Below are 17,114 nucleotides of genomic sequence, written 5' to 3' on the forward strand. Positions count from 1 at the left end.
GTCTGAACCGCAACTTCCAAGCACTGGAAGGCCACGAGGTCTCCCAGCAGCCTGCTCTTCTCCAAGCGAAACAAGCCCAGTTTCCCCAGCCTTTCTTCACAGGAGAGGTGCTCCATCACTGTGAGCATCCTCGCAGTCCTCCTCCGGACCTGCTGCCCCAGCTCCTTGTCTTTCCCGTGTTAGGGGCCCCAGGTCTGCACGCACTACCCCAGCTGAAGCAGCCGCGCTTTGCCACCTTCGCGGTTCTCTCGGTAACTCGCGGCCCCGCCCCGCGTGCCGGTAACCAGAAAGCAGGAAGCAGCGGAGCTCGGCCGGCGGCATGGCCGGGGGCGGCCCGGCGGTGAGGGGCTCGCGGCTCGCGCTGGGGGCCGGCATCCGCCGTGGGACGGACGGCTGATGCCGAAGGGTCTTCCCGGGTTCTGGACTCGCTCGGGAAACCCTGGTTAATGTCAGGCCTGGGGGGACCCTGCGGTGCGCGGCTGTGTGCGGGGCGTGCTCTGCTGCTGCCGGGCGGCTTCCCGGTGCTGCGGCTCGGAGCGTGCGGGTACGGGTGGTGGTCTGTAGCGTGCCGTCGCTGCTCTGGGAAGGGTGTGCCGCTGGCAGCTGGTTTTGCACGGGGTCACTAAATCCCCGCGTAGTTCTGTCTCATAGAACGTAACGATGTCATTTCTGTCCTCCCACGTTTCCGCTCGGAGTGGAAGCTCCAAGTTTCGCTTGCGTTTGAAACCCACTTCCGTGCTTACACTGGACTCGTTCGGGTTGGAGAAGACCTGAGATCCCCGACCCGCCCGTACCGCGCCCGGTGCCCCTCGGTGCCGCATCTGCATGGATGCACGTGGCAAGAAGGATGCCTTGTGAAGAGGGCGCTGTGATGTCCAGCGTTGGCACGATGTTTGCTGATGGCTGTTTTGTCACCCAGCAGTGTAAAAACCATTGCCGTGGGCCTCACCGACCTGACGTGCGCAGCTGCCGTAGCATCTGCAGAGAGAAGGATGTGCCGGTGCTGCCGGCACTGCAGCCGATCGATGAAGACCCTGGCACGTGTGATATTGTGAAGGCTACTCAGTAAGTGTTTGTCTCACCTGGGCAAAGTTTCTATTCCATGTGGGATTTTTTAAATTGAAAATGGTAGGGCTCTGTTGCCACCTGCTTGTCCAAGGGAAAGCACTTGAAGTGTATATACTATTATAAATCTTGTCATCATCAGCAATAACAACGTTGCTAGGTAGAAAATTCTACGTATCGAGGCTCAGACCAGCTTTTTTTGCAAAAACTCCGTTGAATGCAAAGCAGAGCTCTTGAGCAAGACTTACGGAGATTGAATTTTTCATGTGTGTGACGCTGTTTAAATTGGGAGATATTTGAAATAAAGTCAGTTCTTTTCCTCATTTAAGGTATGGAATGCTAGAGCGGTGCAGAGAACTGGTGGAAGCAGGATATGATGTTCGACAAGCAGACAAAGAAAATGTGACTCTTCTGCACTGGGCAGCAATAAGCAACAGACAGGAGCTGGTTAAGTAAGCTCTGTAGCCCACGGGAAAGGATCTTGAGCATTCTGTCGCTATTGATCGTGAGTGCTGCCAGCCACGGTGTGTGGTGCTTGAGGGAAAAAGCTTAAAATTTGAATTTTAACACAACCACCTTTGTGAAAATGTCAGTGAGGTGTAGTTACCACACTTCCTTTCTGCGTGAAATTAAGTGGTACATGAAATCATTAGGTGTTCCTGGATTTGTTTCATTTGACAAAGATTACAACTGACTTTGTAAGGCCTTGCTACTTACTGCGCATTTTCTTACACGTTTTCTCAAAGCAGCATCCTGTTCTGCAAAAATATTGTCACCCATTTGCTTTTCTAGAGAAAACTTGTTTATTGCAAGCCGCTTGCTATTACACCTATGTTATCCTCAGCACAATGTTTTCGTGCTTTATTATGTGTTCCCTTATTCTTGTTCTGTTGCTGTTATGCAGGTACTATATTTCCAAAGGTGCAGTAGTGGATCAGCTAGGTGGAGACTTGAATTCAACTCCCCTTCACTGGGCCATCAGGTGTGCTGCTTGCCATTTCCCATAATAAATCTGCTGGTCTTAACAGTAGCGTTTTGTGTAACTGTTGTTGTTGTTGTCATCTTAAATGAATTGATGGTGTGTGTTTCCTTTGCTGAGTTACACAGAACTTGACAGCATGTCCATAATTACACTGAAATCTGTTCTCTGATTCTTGGCAACTTTGCAGGCCGCCAGGTTGTGGTTATGCATGCATCTGTGCTTCAGGCAGACCTGCATTTTGAACTTTTCCCAGGGCAGTGCTGGTCAGACTTGGCTTCTTGGGTCCTACCTAGTTCTCTGATACAGACTTCAGCTTAAAGAAAAAAATAAAAAAGTTTCTTCATGAAAGTATAAGAACCAGAGATGATTTTTCTAAAAGAGTGTCTAAGAATTGTGAAGGTGACGCTTTCATTAAGATTTCAAGCTTTCTGTTATGGCTGTAGTCTCATATATCGTTACAGACAAGGACACCTACCCATGGTCACCTTATTGTTGAAGTGTGGAGCAGATCCCAGCCTTATTGATGGGGAAGGATTCAGCAGCATTCATTTGGCAGTGCTGTTTCAACACGTGCCCATTGTAGCTTACCTCATGTCAAAGGGCCAGGTACGTTGCCACTGTCCCAGGTGTTATTTTCTGTTCAGAAGTAGCTGGTTGTGCTCTGAAAATGCTTTGTGGAATTTAAATTTTATCTCCTAAAGTACAAGCATGTATTTGGTATTTCCCTGTGCTATACGTGCTACATTTAAATAATTATGTGTTGATACCTGATCGTATTTTGTTCTTTTAATGAACCAGTTTTATGTACTTGAACATTCAGTTATGCACTTTATTCCTTTACACAAGGGAGATATTTATTGTTGCTTTCCAAAGTGGAATTTGTAGTATTTTTTATCAAGAGGGGACAGGAAATACTGTTAGTGGAAGGAATTCTGTAGATGTATTTGATTAATTTGAAGTCAGTTTAACGGGCACTCAGCATATCCTGAAATGAATGCTGTTCAAGACCCATGGAAGGAAGAAAAATTGTTTAAATTGGCTTCCTGGCAGGTACAATTTAGTTTCCTCTTGCTGCTGTGGTGTGGCTGCGTAGCTAAGAATCTGACCATTTAACTTTGTTTACTGAAATCCGTGATCATCACTTACTATCTTTTTCTTATTCCTAGCACATAGGCACAGCAGACTTCAGCGGACTTACGCCTTTAATGTTATCAGCACAAAAAGTTGTGGGCTAAGTGGGGAATAACTTTTAAAAGAATCTGTTGTCCACTCATTCCTGGATGCAATGCTGAATTTTTTCTTCTGGTTGTGTCACTCTTGTTAGAGTGACATTTTTTTCTCTTCTACTTGTTGTAAAATACTACGTATCCAAGACATAGGAGATGATGAAGCAGCTAACTTGGTACAGTAAAGAGAGACCCACCCCCAAAAGAAACATCTTAAAGTAGTTTAGGTTGGCAGCTGGACCAGCTGGTGTATCATTGTGCTTTCCTAGAAATGAAGGTGAAATGAAGGATGAGTTCTGTTTTCTAAGCTTGGCTCTGTTGCTGATGAGCTTGTTGAGAGACAACACGTTTGTATCTGCTGTTTGCTGCAGATGCTAGCAATGTTTTTTGTTAATAAAGTGTACAAAAGATTCCAATGCAGATGATGTTTTGTTTGTTAACTCTGTTTTCATCTAGACCAGAGCCCACAAGATTTCTACTAAAGTTTAACCCCTCCCTCAATGCTGTGGACAACGTCCAGAAGAACACTGCGCTGCACTGGGCAGTAACGTCAGGAAATGTTAGTGCAGTGGAGCTACTGCTAGAAGCTGGTGCTAACATGGACATAAAAAATGTCAAGGTACAATTTCTTTCATTGTTTCTGTTGTTTTCATCTGTGTAGTATTAATGGGTAAAATGAATATGAAGAAATACCTGAATCCCCTCCCCTCTGAATGTTCTTTGAAATGGATGGGGGGAATAAGGCAAGAGTTCCTATGCTTTCCAAAAAGAATTGGGCACTTTGCTTGTGATGTGACACAAAGTAAGAATATGGAGATGGTTTGAAATGTTAGTTTAGTGAACACCTGATCACTGCGAACAAATGTATTTCACAGATTCTCAGATTCTCTCTTCACAGATTCTCTCTTCTTATTTTTTGTTTGCTTTGAGTCAGCTGTTCTCTACAGCATGGCCACAAGTAAAGCCTTCAGCCAGGTTTGTTAAAAATAATGCTGCTTTGTGTCTGGTGAGCCTTGTAAGATCTTGAAAAAGATGAGCGTGGCATCCTGAAAAGATCAGTGTCTGTCAGTGCCTGTTTGTACACTCAGAAGTGCACGTCACGTGGAAGTCTTAGCCCTAAGATTTGTAAACTCTGGCAGGAAGAACTATTAATATTGAAACTATTGATTCCCATAGAGATGCTTGCATAGTGTAGTGATTCTGGTTTGTGTATTCAGCTGCACAGCTTTTCCATCTGCTAGTTGTTTTGCTTTTTATTTAATATATGACTCTTAGAATGTTACTATTTGGTTTTAAAAAGTTAACATAAACAAGAAAGCTCCCTTTCAGTAAGGGATCATATTCAGTAAGCTTGTCATGTTCTAAAAGACTGTTTAGTGCTTCAGGTTAGGAGAGACAGTTCAGCAAGTGATTTGTGTGCACGCAGTTGATTGCAAATATCAGTCTTTAGAACTACAGAGCACCAGATGAAGCGTGTTAGAACTCAGTTTACTTTACCTTTGCCTTAAAGAAAAATGGTGGGTTTGGGGAAGAAGCCAGTAAGTTCTTGTTTTAGTTCAGTTCATTTCTTGTTTCTGTTACAAAGGAAGACGTTCATGTGTTAAGTGCATAACCAAATGAACTTTGTTGTTAAAGGGAGAGACAGCCCTTGACCTTGCAATTCAAGCTCAGAATCGCTTCATCATTTATGTGTTAATGGAGGAAGGAAGAATGAGAAGCAGAAGGAATAACAGGTTACTGAGAATGATGGAGAAATACGAGGCAATGTCACTAATGGAAGGAAAGCTTCAGCGTTCCGTGTTCAGAATAATATTTAACTTACCTCTGTTCTGACAACAGGATCTTCTAGGCTTCCAAAATTGGACACTCAAAAATGAAATGTTTTAGAAGCACCTTCCTGTTCTTTGGGTGTTTGTTCCTCCCTTCCTCCTCCCCCCCTCCTGCGTTGTTGTTTTCCCTCCCTCCTTATCCCCTGTGTTTTGATGTGTCACTTTGTTGCCTATCTTGAGTCTCTCAGCATTCGTTCTTATATTAAGTGTATATATTGGAATAAATCCTGCTTGAATATTCTGTCATATTTTAACAGTGATCATTTTAACTGATGTTCCTGCTGCTGGCATCTTGCTTGACTGTGTTGTGGGCCATAGGATACGTAATGAACTTAAGTTCTGATTCTTGGCTTTTGAAAGGATGCCTGCTTCTCATTCTGCTGGTTGGGATGGCTCTGTCTGTGAGGTTTGTGGATTTCTCTCTTTCTGTGTATTTAATTCTGATAGGTGCAGTACATGGTACGTAATACAGTGTTCTTTTCAGAGTCTGCAGCTTCACTTAGAAGGTTTTTTGGTTTGTTTTTTTTTTTTTTGCTGTACGGTAGAAAGGATTGTGTGAAGGATTTAAATACATGTACTTTTCATAATGATTTTGAAATGTGGTGTCTTTAGATGGTCAAAATTGTAGTTTCTGATCCTTGAGATCTGAGGAGAAAACAAGTGTTGAGGTGGCATGTTAGCTGGTCTTAAAGATAAAGAGGGTGTTACTGAATGCCTGCACCTGACAGAAGCTGAGATACCCATTTATGAAGTTTATAAATGTGCTTTATCTTAATTTTTCCCTCTGTGTTTGCAACGTAGCATGAGTTTCAATGTACCATTCCCACCCTCTGTGTTCCCCAGACCTCCTAGTGGTATCCTGAGCTGTTTTGCGCTTTTCCCATTTCTTACAGCAGTTACTAAATTGTGTTCCTTGAAATGGCAATACTGTTGTTGTGTCAATAAATAGAGTTTGTCCTTTTCACCTAATGTGCAGCTGCTCGGATATGTAAAATTAGGCTGGAACAGAACACTCCTCAGTAGATGTTTTTCTGCATCACGAGTTCCTCTGTGCATCTGGCTAAAGCATGCTTCTGAGTGGCAATTTTGGTTTGCTTTAACAGAGGCTTAAAGAATACCGAGTGAAGTTTTAAAAATCAATTAAAAAAAACCAACCACGCAAAGTCTGTACTCCACGAAGTTCAGTTTTGGGTGAGAGAAAAATGCTCTTTTATTTTCATCTTCTTTCAGGCAGTTTGTGGGAGTCAAGAATCTGAGGTGTCTTCCCACAGCACTGATGCTAAGTTCCGTCTTTTGGATGTCTGTGACGTGGTTTTTCTGGTTCATGCCTGATATCCTTTGCAATGCAGTAGAGCTTCCCTTTCACTTTCTAGTAAATGTAAGCCCAGTTGTGCAAGGAGTGACCAACAGTCCCAGCTAATTCCATGTGACTGTGAATGTCTGTTAAGATTACTTTACCTACATTGGGCCAGAGTTAAATAGCTTTGTGTTTAAATACAACAGACTGAAAATACGTATCTTCTTTTCTCTTTGACAGGTATTTGTGTGTAGTTCTGGTGTTTTTGTTTTGTGTTTTTAATCTTACTGGGATATCAAAATGTCTTTGTTATATGCGTGGTTGTAGAGTCACCTGGAGATGCCATATGTAGACCATGTTCCCTCTTTGGGACCATCCAGTAATGTATTTTGGTATGCAGTAAAGCTGGATAACACGTGCATCACACATTGCAGTTGTAAAAGCATCTCATTTCTAAATGACAAAGATTTGGCAGTTGGTGGTATTCATGCTTCTGCTTTAAAAATAAATAAAAACATCAGGCAAACAAATTTATTTGTATCCCTTGGAAGCAGACCTTCCATTCTCCAGTCTGCATTTGTTCAGAGGTTATGCAGCATTCTCAGTGCACAGTGCATTCATTTCTACCTTTCTTTGAATAGGTCTTGAACTGACAAGTACCTCTATTTAATTGTTTACACTCACTTTTCAGCACTGTGTTCTTACACAGAAGGCACCTGCTTATTTATTGATTAAGTTTTGGGAAGGGAAGGCTGTTAGGGAGATACTTAAAATGTCAATAATTTAGTACTAAACCAGCTATAATGCATTGCTACCCAAATTTAATTCATTTTTAATTACTTCATCCTTAAAGCGGCATTTCTTTTGGTTCTGTTTCCAATGAAGATCTTAATAGGATGATCACGATTCATTCTGATGAACTGATCGCATATATGCCTGTGAGGGATACACAAGTATGCTCGTTGCCACGAAAATCCTGTTATTAACTGTTGCTTTGTGACGTTCTAAGGTTTTCTTGGCGTCGTCTAAATTAAACAAAAGCAAGAATTCTAACTGTAGGGGTTAAAGGTAGACGTTCTGCAGAAGATGATGAACACAGCAATATTCCTAAGGGTTGTGGCTTAGTGAGGTGATGTTTTGCTCTTTCTATCAAACACTTGCTCTGTAGAGCTCAACGCCATTCTTTTAGTTTTTGTGTATTGCTGGTGAAATACCACACTCTGATTGTAGAATATTTATTTGGCAAAACGTAATGAGAGAATATATTCCTTAATCTAACTGTTACATGTGACCAATGCCATTGTTGAGATCCCTGTCAAGTTCAGCCTAGTGGGTCTTCTTTATTTTTTCTATAAAGCCTGAAGGACTGATCCTGGACATATTGAGTCTTCAGAAAAAGACAAAAAAGAAGTAAGCTGACATGCTGCACCATGGTTGCACTTCTGATTGATTCATATATCATCAAATGTATCTTTGAGATTTTTAGATGTATCATCAAGCAGCGTAGGTTGTTGGATGATAAATCCAACCTACTGTCGGTTTATCTTGAGCACCTTGCTGTTATTTCCTGGCCTCGGTCTTCTCATTGGAATATGAGCTTCAGCCAAGCATGGTACTTAGTTTACGAAACTAAATTTACGAAATATAGCAGCTGAATGGGAGATAATAAATATAATACTATATGATTGGAATTGAAGCTGGTGTTAAGCTCAGGGCACCTCTCCCAAAACTGTGTCTACCATATGTATGTCTATAGAGATGGTTCCTAGGGTTATAGTGTGAACTGCTCTTCCTTCTGTGGGGGTAGCAGTGTAGATTTTTTATTAGACTTCTGAGGTCAGTGTAACATGGACTTGTCTTGTTGCAACTGGCTTCAGCCATTGCTCCCTTGCAGCTCCATGAGAGCACAGCACACTAGAATATTATCAAAGCAGCAGCTACTTTGCTTTAATGGAGAAGTTCGTTCTATCATGTTGCCTCTTTAATTTTTCTGGATGGTCTGAAGTCTTCTGCCTGTAATCTTTGTGTATGCTTATACAATCACAAGTATAACACAGCTTTCCTCCTTTAGAAATGGAATGAAAGAAGGAAGGATGAATGATAGATAGTCTTATAAGTCATGTACAGAGATTTGCAAAGAGCAGAGGTTCTCTCAGTTGGCAGAGAGAATCCTCCCTTGTTTGGCCTTGGCTCTCCTGTTGCCAGTGCCCATGAGCGTTCGTGGATGTGGGGTTATGGACCAGAGACAAGGTGAGCATTTTGCATTTGCTGAATGCTGAGGAAAGGAATTCACCTTGTGGAGTAAAGTTTATTGATTCCTAAAGAATCACAGAATCACAGAAAGTCAGGGATTGGAAGGGACCTCAAAAGATCATCTAGTCCAGTTCCCCTGCTGGAGCAGGAACACCTCAGTTAGGTCACTTTTTTGCCCCCCTGAAAATATAAATGTATGGTAGTTTGGTGATGGAATGTATTTAATATTAGTCCTGCTTGTATAAAAACATTTTAATAGTAATTTTTGTGCTGACAAATAGCTGCTTCCACATTTGTTTCACAAAATGGACTTTCAAGCAGCTGAAAATACTGTTCATACTTAATTTAGATTTAACATTATTCTGATTAGTTTAGTACTGTTTTCTCTTGAGTATGTTTTCTTTCTTAATCTGAGCCTTCTTTCTTAATCTGAGCTGTGTGCTTCCTGACTGTGATTCCAAGTCTTCTCTGAACCCAGGTTTCCCTTACTGAGAGTCAGTGCTTTTTATGAAACGTACGAGCAGATTACCGCTGTGGATGAACTTCATGGTGAAACCATCATGTACAGTTGTACATATATGCATTATACTTGTCAAATGTATTAAAAAATACAAGAAAATGAGATCTTTATTTTTTTATAACCAGTTATTAAAACTATAACTAAAAATTACATTTTGGCAATTTGGAGAATAGCTTAAAGAATTCCTTGCTGTCCTCTAAATGACAACCCTACATTATCTTGGGCTGTGAGATCCTACCAGCCACTTTTACATATCGTTTCACAAAGTTTGTGATGGTTTGTAAGCATGGGAGGCAAAGTAGCAGCTATTTGGTACATGTTACTCTAACCTGATGTTACCACAACTAGTAGAAGAGCTGGCTAATTAGAATACCCACAGATAAATCTTTTCCTCCCAAGAGAAGCTGTGGCATGGTCAGCCCAAACACTGCCTGCATTCTGTGCTGAGATAGTTCCGTTCCAGTCCGAGTTCTCAAGTCAAGAAGAGAGGTGTGAGCTAAAACTTCTCAGGAAATGATTAAACAAAATGCAGCTTTGAGTCCATAGTGAAAGCCAATTTTAATCTTGATGTGGTAAGTAGGGCAAAAATGTTACATATTTCACATTATCTAGATGAGTTGATGAGAAAAACGTCAGCATGCTAAGCTGGTAGTGTAGCATTCACACTGGGGAGCAGACAACGTGTTTAATGTTCATTGCTGTCCTGCCAAATCACAAGTCAGACTCAGCAGGTTGTCGGTTATCCTGTGGCTTCTGCTGAATTTTCTCTCTTTCTTTCTGTTATGCTCTCACATTTTCCTCTTTCTAGGAACTAACATATTAAATTGTACGGAAGCTGGGAAGAGACCAGTGATGTTTGCTGCCAGCTTAAGAATGAGAACACTTACTGGCTCTACCACTAATGCTGAAGGAAAAGAATGATGTCTGAAGAGAGGAGAGAGAAGGATCACTTTTTATAAAATGAAGTTAAAAGACTGGAATTTAGCGAGAAAATTTGGAGAGCCCATTCTCAGCTGTGCTGAGAAGGAAGAAGGAAAAGGAACTAGGGAACACAGAATCACTTAAAATTAAGCTTGCTGTAACCAAGCGAGCTTGTATTTCTGCACAAGTTTCCAAGACCTGCTAGGTCAATTGTAAATTCTTGTGCTTACTCCACCAGCACGTCCTCATCCAGGAGGGAGTAATAGATTGTGATTGCTTCCAAACGGAAATAAACATTGACACCTCTCCTGAGTCTCTTAAGAATATGCATTTTTCAACAGTGCAGTGTTAGTATGGAGGGAAGTTGACTCCTATGTGTTGAAACACACTTCATGTGTAATACCCTTCTGGTGTAACACAGGCATAATGTGTTTATGGATCTAGGCAGTGAAGGTGCAATCTCTGATGATGACCTCAGTATGCTACTGGTAGACCCTCAGCCCCAGCAGCATGGATCCAGAAAGGCATGCCCTTGGCAAAGATTTTACATTCTAAAATCTTTATTCCCAATTGCTAAAATGAAATAATGAAATGAAATGAATAAAACGGAGATGCTGCAGGGGCCTTTTCTCCCCTTGCTGCTGCTTTTCTTTTTGTTGTTGTTGTTCCTGCACAGAATCTGTGATTCTGCATGCTGCTGGGTTTGAAGCACCTGGAACTGCTGCTGCCCAGCTAAGCTTGCCGTCCTTCACACACAGTTTCCTCTCTGGCAAGATTTTGAAGATTATGAAGAATATAAACGTGCAGTAAAAACTCGAATTCACAGCTAGAGGCTGCACCTCCTCTGGGTAACAGATTAGCTGGATAACCATCAGCTGACCAGATCATGAGACCATAAAGCAATGAAAGAAAACAGCTTGCTAGACTTTGGAGCTACCTCCACTGAACTTAGGCTTTTGCCTCTGGAATTAACATGCTTCTGTAGGTAAATGGATTTCCTTAACAGCCAAAAGGCCGGTCCTAAAGTAGAAAGAGCTGTCGAAAATCAGTCTGGCTAAAAGTAGTACGGTGTCCAACCCCTCAGGGAAAGCTTCAAGTTTGTCACTAAAATAGAACAAGTCCACAATGAGAGATTTGTTATTTTTTTTCTCTTCTTTTTGCCTTTCTTCTTGTAAGTGGACATGTTAGACACTTTGAGAGCTCAATCTGGAAAGTTTAAGTGGAGTTCTACACAAAAAAATACCAACATTTAAGAAATTACTGTGATAAACATACATTATTCAGGATTTTGCATTACTTACCTTTCATTTCCCATTTTTCCTTCTTTGCTCATCTTGTACTGTGTACAAGGTACCATGTATTGGAGGAAAGGTACAATATATTAAACTTCATTTTGAATTAGACCATAAACTGCCTTAGTGACCTAGTCTGAATGTAGTTTGGACTAAAGTCCCTAGATCCCATACTAGCCAGTGAATCATTCCACCCCTTTCCTCCCACTGAATTTAGATCTCCCTGGATCTTCGGGGATCTCTTCTTTAGAGCTATAAAATGTGGCTTGAGCTGGGAGAATCTTGATATATATCTGTACAGTGTCTCCTTGGAAATGTTTATGAAACCTCTTGTACTTAAAGAAAGTACTTCTTGAGCAGGCTCTTATTTTTATTTCTCACAATTGTTTCATTTGAATATCTTGCTAGCTCCTCCGTAACTGTAGTATTGCTGCCCTCCTCCGAAAAGCACTGGTTAAAGGGAAGCAATGTCATCTCCTTGTGCAGGGTTATGCATTAATTATAGAAGGAGCAAATTGCTGTGTCATCAAATTGTTGGCAACTCTTTTAGTTTTTGTGACAAGCCTGCTGTTAAGCCTTAGATAAGGTAAAAACTTCTGAAATTTTTACTTTAGCTTCTATTCTTTGTCACTGTAATGTAGTGGGTCTCTATATCAGCCTACACTTCTCATTTAACCCAGAACTATTTAAAGAAGTTTAAGGAAACATTATGAAGATGACAGGACGGTGCTTTCATTGTGTTAAATGTGAACACATTGGTGCAAAACGAAGATTGAAAATTAAACCTTAATTAAATCAAGCCTTAAACCTGAAAACACAGGAAGTTGGTTATTCAATTCAAGCTTTTTGATTCCCTTTTAGCTCTGTTAAAATCTGTGAGTATGGCCTTATTTTTTGGAATATTTGCATGTTGGAGTTTCAGTCTGTGGCTTTTTGTATGGATGCATTCTTCATGGTGTGTCTACTGCTGTGGTCTTGTATTTCAGTTACGCAGCTCCTTCAAGCAAGCTTTTGGTAAAAAGAAATCTCCCAAGTCAGCATCTCCTCATTCAGATATTGAGAAGATGACAGATTCTTCATTGCCTTCATCGCCAAAGCTGCCACACTATAATTCTGCTGTTTCTACACCATTGCTGAGAGCTTCTCATTCCAATTCTCTGTAAGTGATTTCTATTTTTATTTTTTAAATGGAAAAATGGGTGGAAAGCATCTTAGTACGCAGTTAGAGGAAAAGAGCAAAATCATGCTTTTGATAGGTCCAGTGTTTATATGCTAGTTCTGTGGGACATATCTAGGCTGCTTTCTAGAAACAAACAATGGCAAAGTGTATCTTAAAACATCCCATCCTGTTGATTCCTCTGAATGGGAATCTACAAATCTGTGAAAGGACTACAAGAGTTTGACAGCTTTTTGGTTATGTGCACTGCTAAAACCAGACCGCAGTGGAAGCTGTAGCGGGTCAAGCAGGGTAGTCTTGTACATGTGTGCTGGTCTGCTCCTACTGGTTGGCCCTACGCCAGAGCAATACTTGCTTTATCTCCCAGAGAAGGGGCTGTTTTTGGCTAAGTGGATTTGATAAAGTCCTTAACCATGTCATAATGGCAAAACAATGAACAAAGAGCAAACATTTTAACTGGTATTTATTTTGAATGTCCTGTACATTAAGGAGAACACAGGGGAAGATGGAAGAGTTTAATTTATATATTTGGGGGATTAAAGACATGTGAGCTGACTTCCAACTTCATACCTTTGCATTAGCATCCAGGAAGCTAAAAATCGTTGCATCTTTACTGTGGGATAGATATTTCACTGGGGAGCTTCCTCTGCAAAACATACCGAGTATGAATAGTATGAATAGTGACCTTGGAGTGCAGAACTAATTGGATCTCTGGCTGCTAATGATACAACCAGGCCAAGTCCGGGATTTTGTTTTCTCTCTTGGCTAAAGATAACACATTTTATAATAATCTGCAGTGATAGAGTCCCCAGTTAAACTGACAAATTCAAATAAAGGCAAGACCTTACTGAAGATCAAATGGCATGGTTTACTGATATGGCTGAACACTTAACAGCTTGTTTCTGTTGAACAGAAACCCCCACATCCTCCCCCACCTGCTCCTTCCCTTACACTGGTTCTGCCGCTCATCAGACAATTCCACTAAGCTAATGGAACAAGCTAAATTATGTGAAAAGTAATTTAATGGAAATGTGAACAGTTTTTCCCCAGTTGCTGAGTTGGATCAGCTCAGTGGAGTGATCAGACTCAGTTGAGCATCAGAGCTGGTGTAAGCACAGGGGCATGACAGCAGCATAGCATGGCTGGCAAACAGAGGAGTGAGATTTGCTCCTTTTGGTGGTAGCTACATCAATTTGGTGGTATTTTCATCAATCAATCAATAAAGGCTCATCAATATCACCAAACCATGCTCTCCTGTCTGTGTTTGTATGTGAATGAGATATTGATTTTAAAGTCTGAACTTCTGTTCTGTTGCTTAGCTAACTTTACATTCAGGAAGGTCACAGGCATTTGTGATGGTTCATTTGGGCCACCTATGAAATAAAGTTTAAAATGGCCACCCTGAGCTGTTTGTGAGTCTAAACTTGCATTTACAGTGATCTTAGAGAACTTTATAAAATAGATTTTGTGTGTCTTCTATCAGTAACTTCTCCACTTGGGCAGGAGAAACAAATACAGAAAGTTATAAGAGGCCGTATTGTAAAACATTTCAAATAGCCTTGCAGCCTTGTAGATGCCATAGAAAACTTCAGCCTGATTTCTGTTCCAGTGTACGAAAGTATGCAGACTTGAAGTTTTGCCCGCTGCTTTCACATGAAGAGGTGAAAGAAAATGTCAGTAGAGTCAAATGATAGTGACAAAATGCCAATATCGGAAGATAATTCCCCATGAATTTTTTTAAAGCTTCTCCATTCTCTTGAATCTAATTTGTTGAGTTTCTTGTGACTATGGCAAATTGGGCTTTAGAACTCTGAGGCTAGAAGATTGTTAAATGATGGTCCCTTCCATCCTCAATCAAAATGCAGTATGCGTACTTCTCATCTTGAAAAGAAAGCAAAAAGCCTAAACACAAGAAAAGGAGTAAATATGTGAGCTGAGGGAAGTATAGAACAAAAGGAAAACCTGTGTATTTCGGCATACCAGCTTTCTGGTGGAGAAAACGTCCCTCATTAACCTGATTTAAGGAGACACATTGTAAGAAAAACATCCCTCGAAGCATCCAGCTGTGTAGTTCATCTTTGTATAGATTCACTTATGAATGTGCTGCAATGTTACTCATCTGGATTTGTTCTGATTTTTTTTTATTTTTTTTTTGGTGGGAAGAGGGAATTAAAATGCCACTAAAAATGTTTTAATGTATTTTAAAAAATAACTGCATGCATATGTGGGACCTTATGAAAAATAACACGCTCAGTCCTACTGAGTTACCTTATGCCTTCCTTTATATACTGAATTACAGTGTTTGCTTTGCTTTAAAAGTCTGATAAAAACCGCATCTTCAGATATTGAGAGAGTCGTTGAAGACTGGCCCTTTTGTTTGTTATTTTGTAAGTAGTGTCTTGTTTTGATATTTGAGTGGGATGAGATACAAATGGCTGAAACTGGCAGGAATAAAAATGGATAGAAACTCGGATTGCAAAGCATTATGTTTTCCTATAAAACCCATTCCCATTCCGTAAATGGAATCATAGGTAACAGTGGCATAAGGGGCTGTGAGAATTAATTTACAGCTGCCTGAAGACTGAACATACCTGATTTTTGTCGGTGCAGGCAATACCTCTGGAATTTGGTGTTTACACTTGGAGAAAAAAGAGTTGAAGCCAGGAAGTGTTGAGGCAATGTTATGCATGACCCTGAGCAAGTTTATTTGTGTGTTCTCTTCTGCAGTCACAGATAGAAGTAATCTAAAAAACAGAAGCTTGCTGCGAAAATGAGCAGTTCTAGGGTAAACAAGCTGCAGATGAGCAGTCATCAGCTTGGATCATACTGACATCCTCAGCTGTGGGAATAGATAAACGTAAGAGCACATGCTACTGAGGAGGACATTGGTGTCCATCAGCTCTTTGAATACTAAACTTGGCAAGATTCCCTTAAAATCCCTTAAAAATTCTTGCAATGTTTGGACGAGTATCAGCATTTCACACAGCCCCCAACGTTCTCTGCTCTCCCAACAGAAACTTTGCAGTCTGCTTTTTAAACAAATGTTTACATTTTCAAACACGTGTAGCAATGGTTCCGCTTACTTCTTGCTATTTTCTCACAGCCTCCGATCTGCTTATTTTCATAGAGGCTGATGGGAATGAGAGGTGCACATCCCTGTGTTATTGTACTGTTCGTGTTTGTTTGCAGTGTGAATGTGAGAGCTATTATTTCAGGTAAGTCAGCCGTGTGCTGATGATGACCAAGTCTGGTATGGCTCTGTGCAGGGCTGTGCCATACATATCTGTTTGAGCCAATGTCCATTTCTGCTTGGAAAGATTTGAGACAGTTTTTTTGTTTTAGGTAGATTTTGAATTGAAAAATGAAATATTTGTTGTGGTACTTGTAGAATATTGTGGCTAATGAGACATACATTGAGCTATGCCTATGTTCAGTTATTTCAACATGTGCATATCTATGTGTATAGTAATAATAATGCCTTACCATGGCACTAGAAACATAGTTCCCATTTATCAAGCTTTCCATCTTCTCAATCTACTCCTTCTTTATTTTACTTCTCAGTCATTTTCAATTCCTAATGCAGTTAACACTGGGTTCTCAGTGCTTCATGTGAAAAGAACAGAGGGTAATTCATAGAATCACATAATAGAATCATAGAGTGGCTTAGATTGAAAGGGACCTTGGAGATCATTAAGCTCCAACCCAGCTCAATGGGTTGGCCAAGCACCATGAAGTTCTGGATAATATTCAGCAGCTTGAACCTTCATGGCAAGTCAGGTGCCCCCAAGTATTGGAGAGACCACTGAGTGAGTTGCAGAGCATCAGCTGATGGAGCAGCTTGCAGACTAGCTGCAAGAGCTCAGTAGTGCTGTTTCTGTTCTGCAGCAAAGCAAGGTGAGCCTCTCTGCCTCCATAACTTCCATCATCTTTCCACCTTAAGACAGATCTCTTTGTTTTAAGAATGACACTGATAGAGTTAATTGTGCAGATTAATTATTGGCTCTCCTTTACAAGGAAAAGCGGATTGACTTGGACTGGGCACTGACTAGTAAGCATGACCTGTTAGATAGGTTATATAGAAGAGTACTACAGTTTTAACCAACTTCCTGTGTTTTCTAGTAAACATACAACTTAGAAACCTAAAAGTACTAATTTTCATGCATTTTTCAATATGGTGAATATCTAGAGATAGAGCTTGATAACTAATATAGAAAAGCCTTAATATGGAAATATCATAGAATCATAGAATCACCAAGGTTGGAAAGGACCTCCAAGATCATCCAGTCCAACTGTCCTCCTATCACCAGTATTTCCTACTAAGCCATGTCTCCTTGTACAACATCTACACACTATTCAGAAGTAACTGCTATGAATCTAACATGTGAGGAAACTATGGAAAATAAAGTTAGCAGACTTGTCTCAAGTTATATATCACCTCTCTGTACAACTCAGCACTGCTTGCACATACACCCAAACTCACAGCAGTACATACATCTGAGCCTCCATACAGATCTCCTGTTGTGAAATACTGTGTGAATACTAATTGGAGACT

General features: G+C 40.7%; 1 protein-coding gene across 1 annotated transcript in view; it reads left to right on the top strand.

Moving 5' to 3' along the window:
- Nucleotides 1–319: 319 nt before the first annotated feature.
- The window catches only part of LOC306947656 (palmitoyltransferase ZDHHC13-like), a gene marked incomplete at both ends in the record, with an annotated part of 613,047 nt that continues 596,252 nt past the window's right edge, over nucleotides 320–17,114 (top strand). The window contains 5 exon segments of the mRNA XM_079537034.1: nucleotides 320–340; nucleotides 923–1,065; nucleotides 1,395–1,517; nucleotides 1,970–2,047; nucleotides 2,509–2,653. Of these exon segments, the coding sequence (XP_079393160.1) occupies nucleotides 320–340; nucleotides 923–1,065; nucleotides 1,395–1,517; nucleotides 1,970–2,047; nucleotides 2,509–2,653 (510 nt within the window).

The sequence above is a fragment of the Tetrao urogallus genome, assembly GCF_951394365.1.
Source record: "Tetrao urogallus genome assembly, chromosome: 6".
NCBI lineage: Eukaryota > Metazoa > Chordata > Aves > Galliformes > Phasianidae > Tetrao > Tetrao urogallus.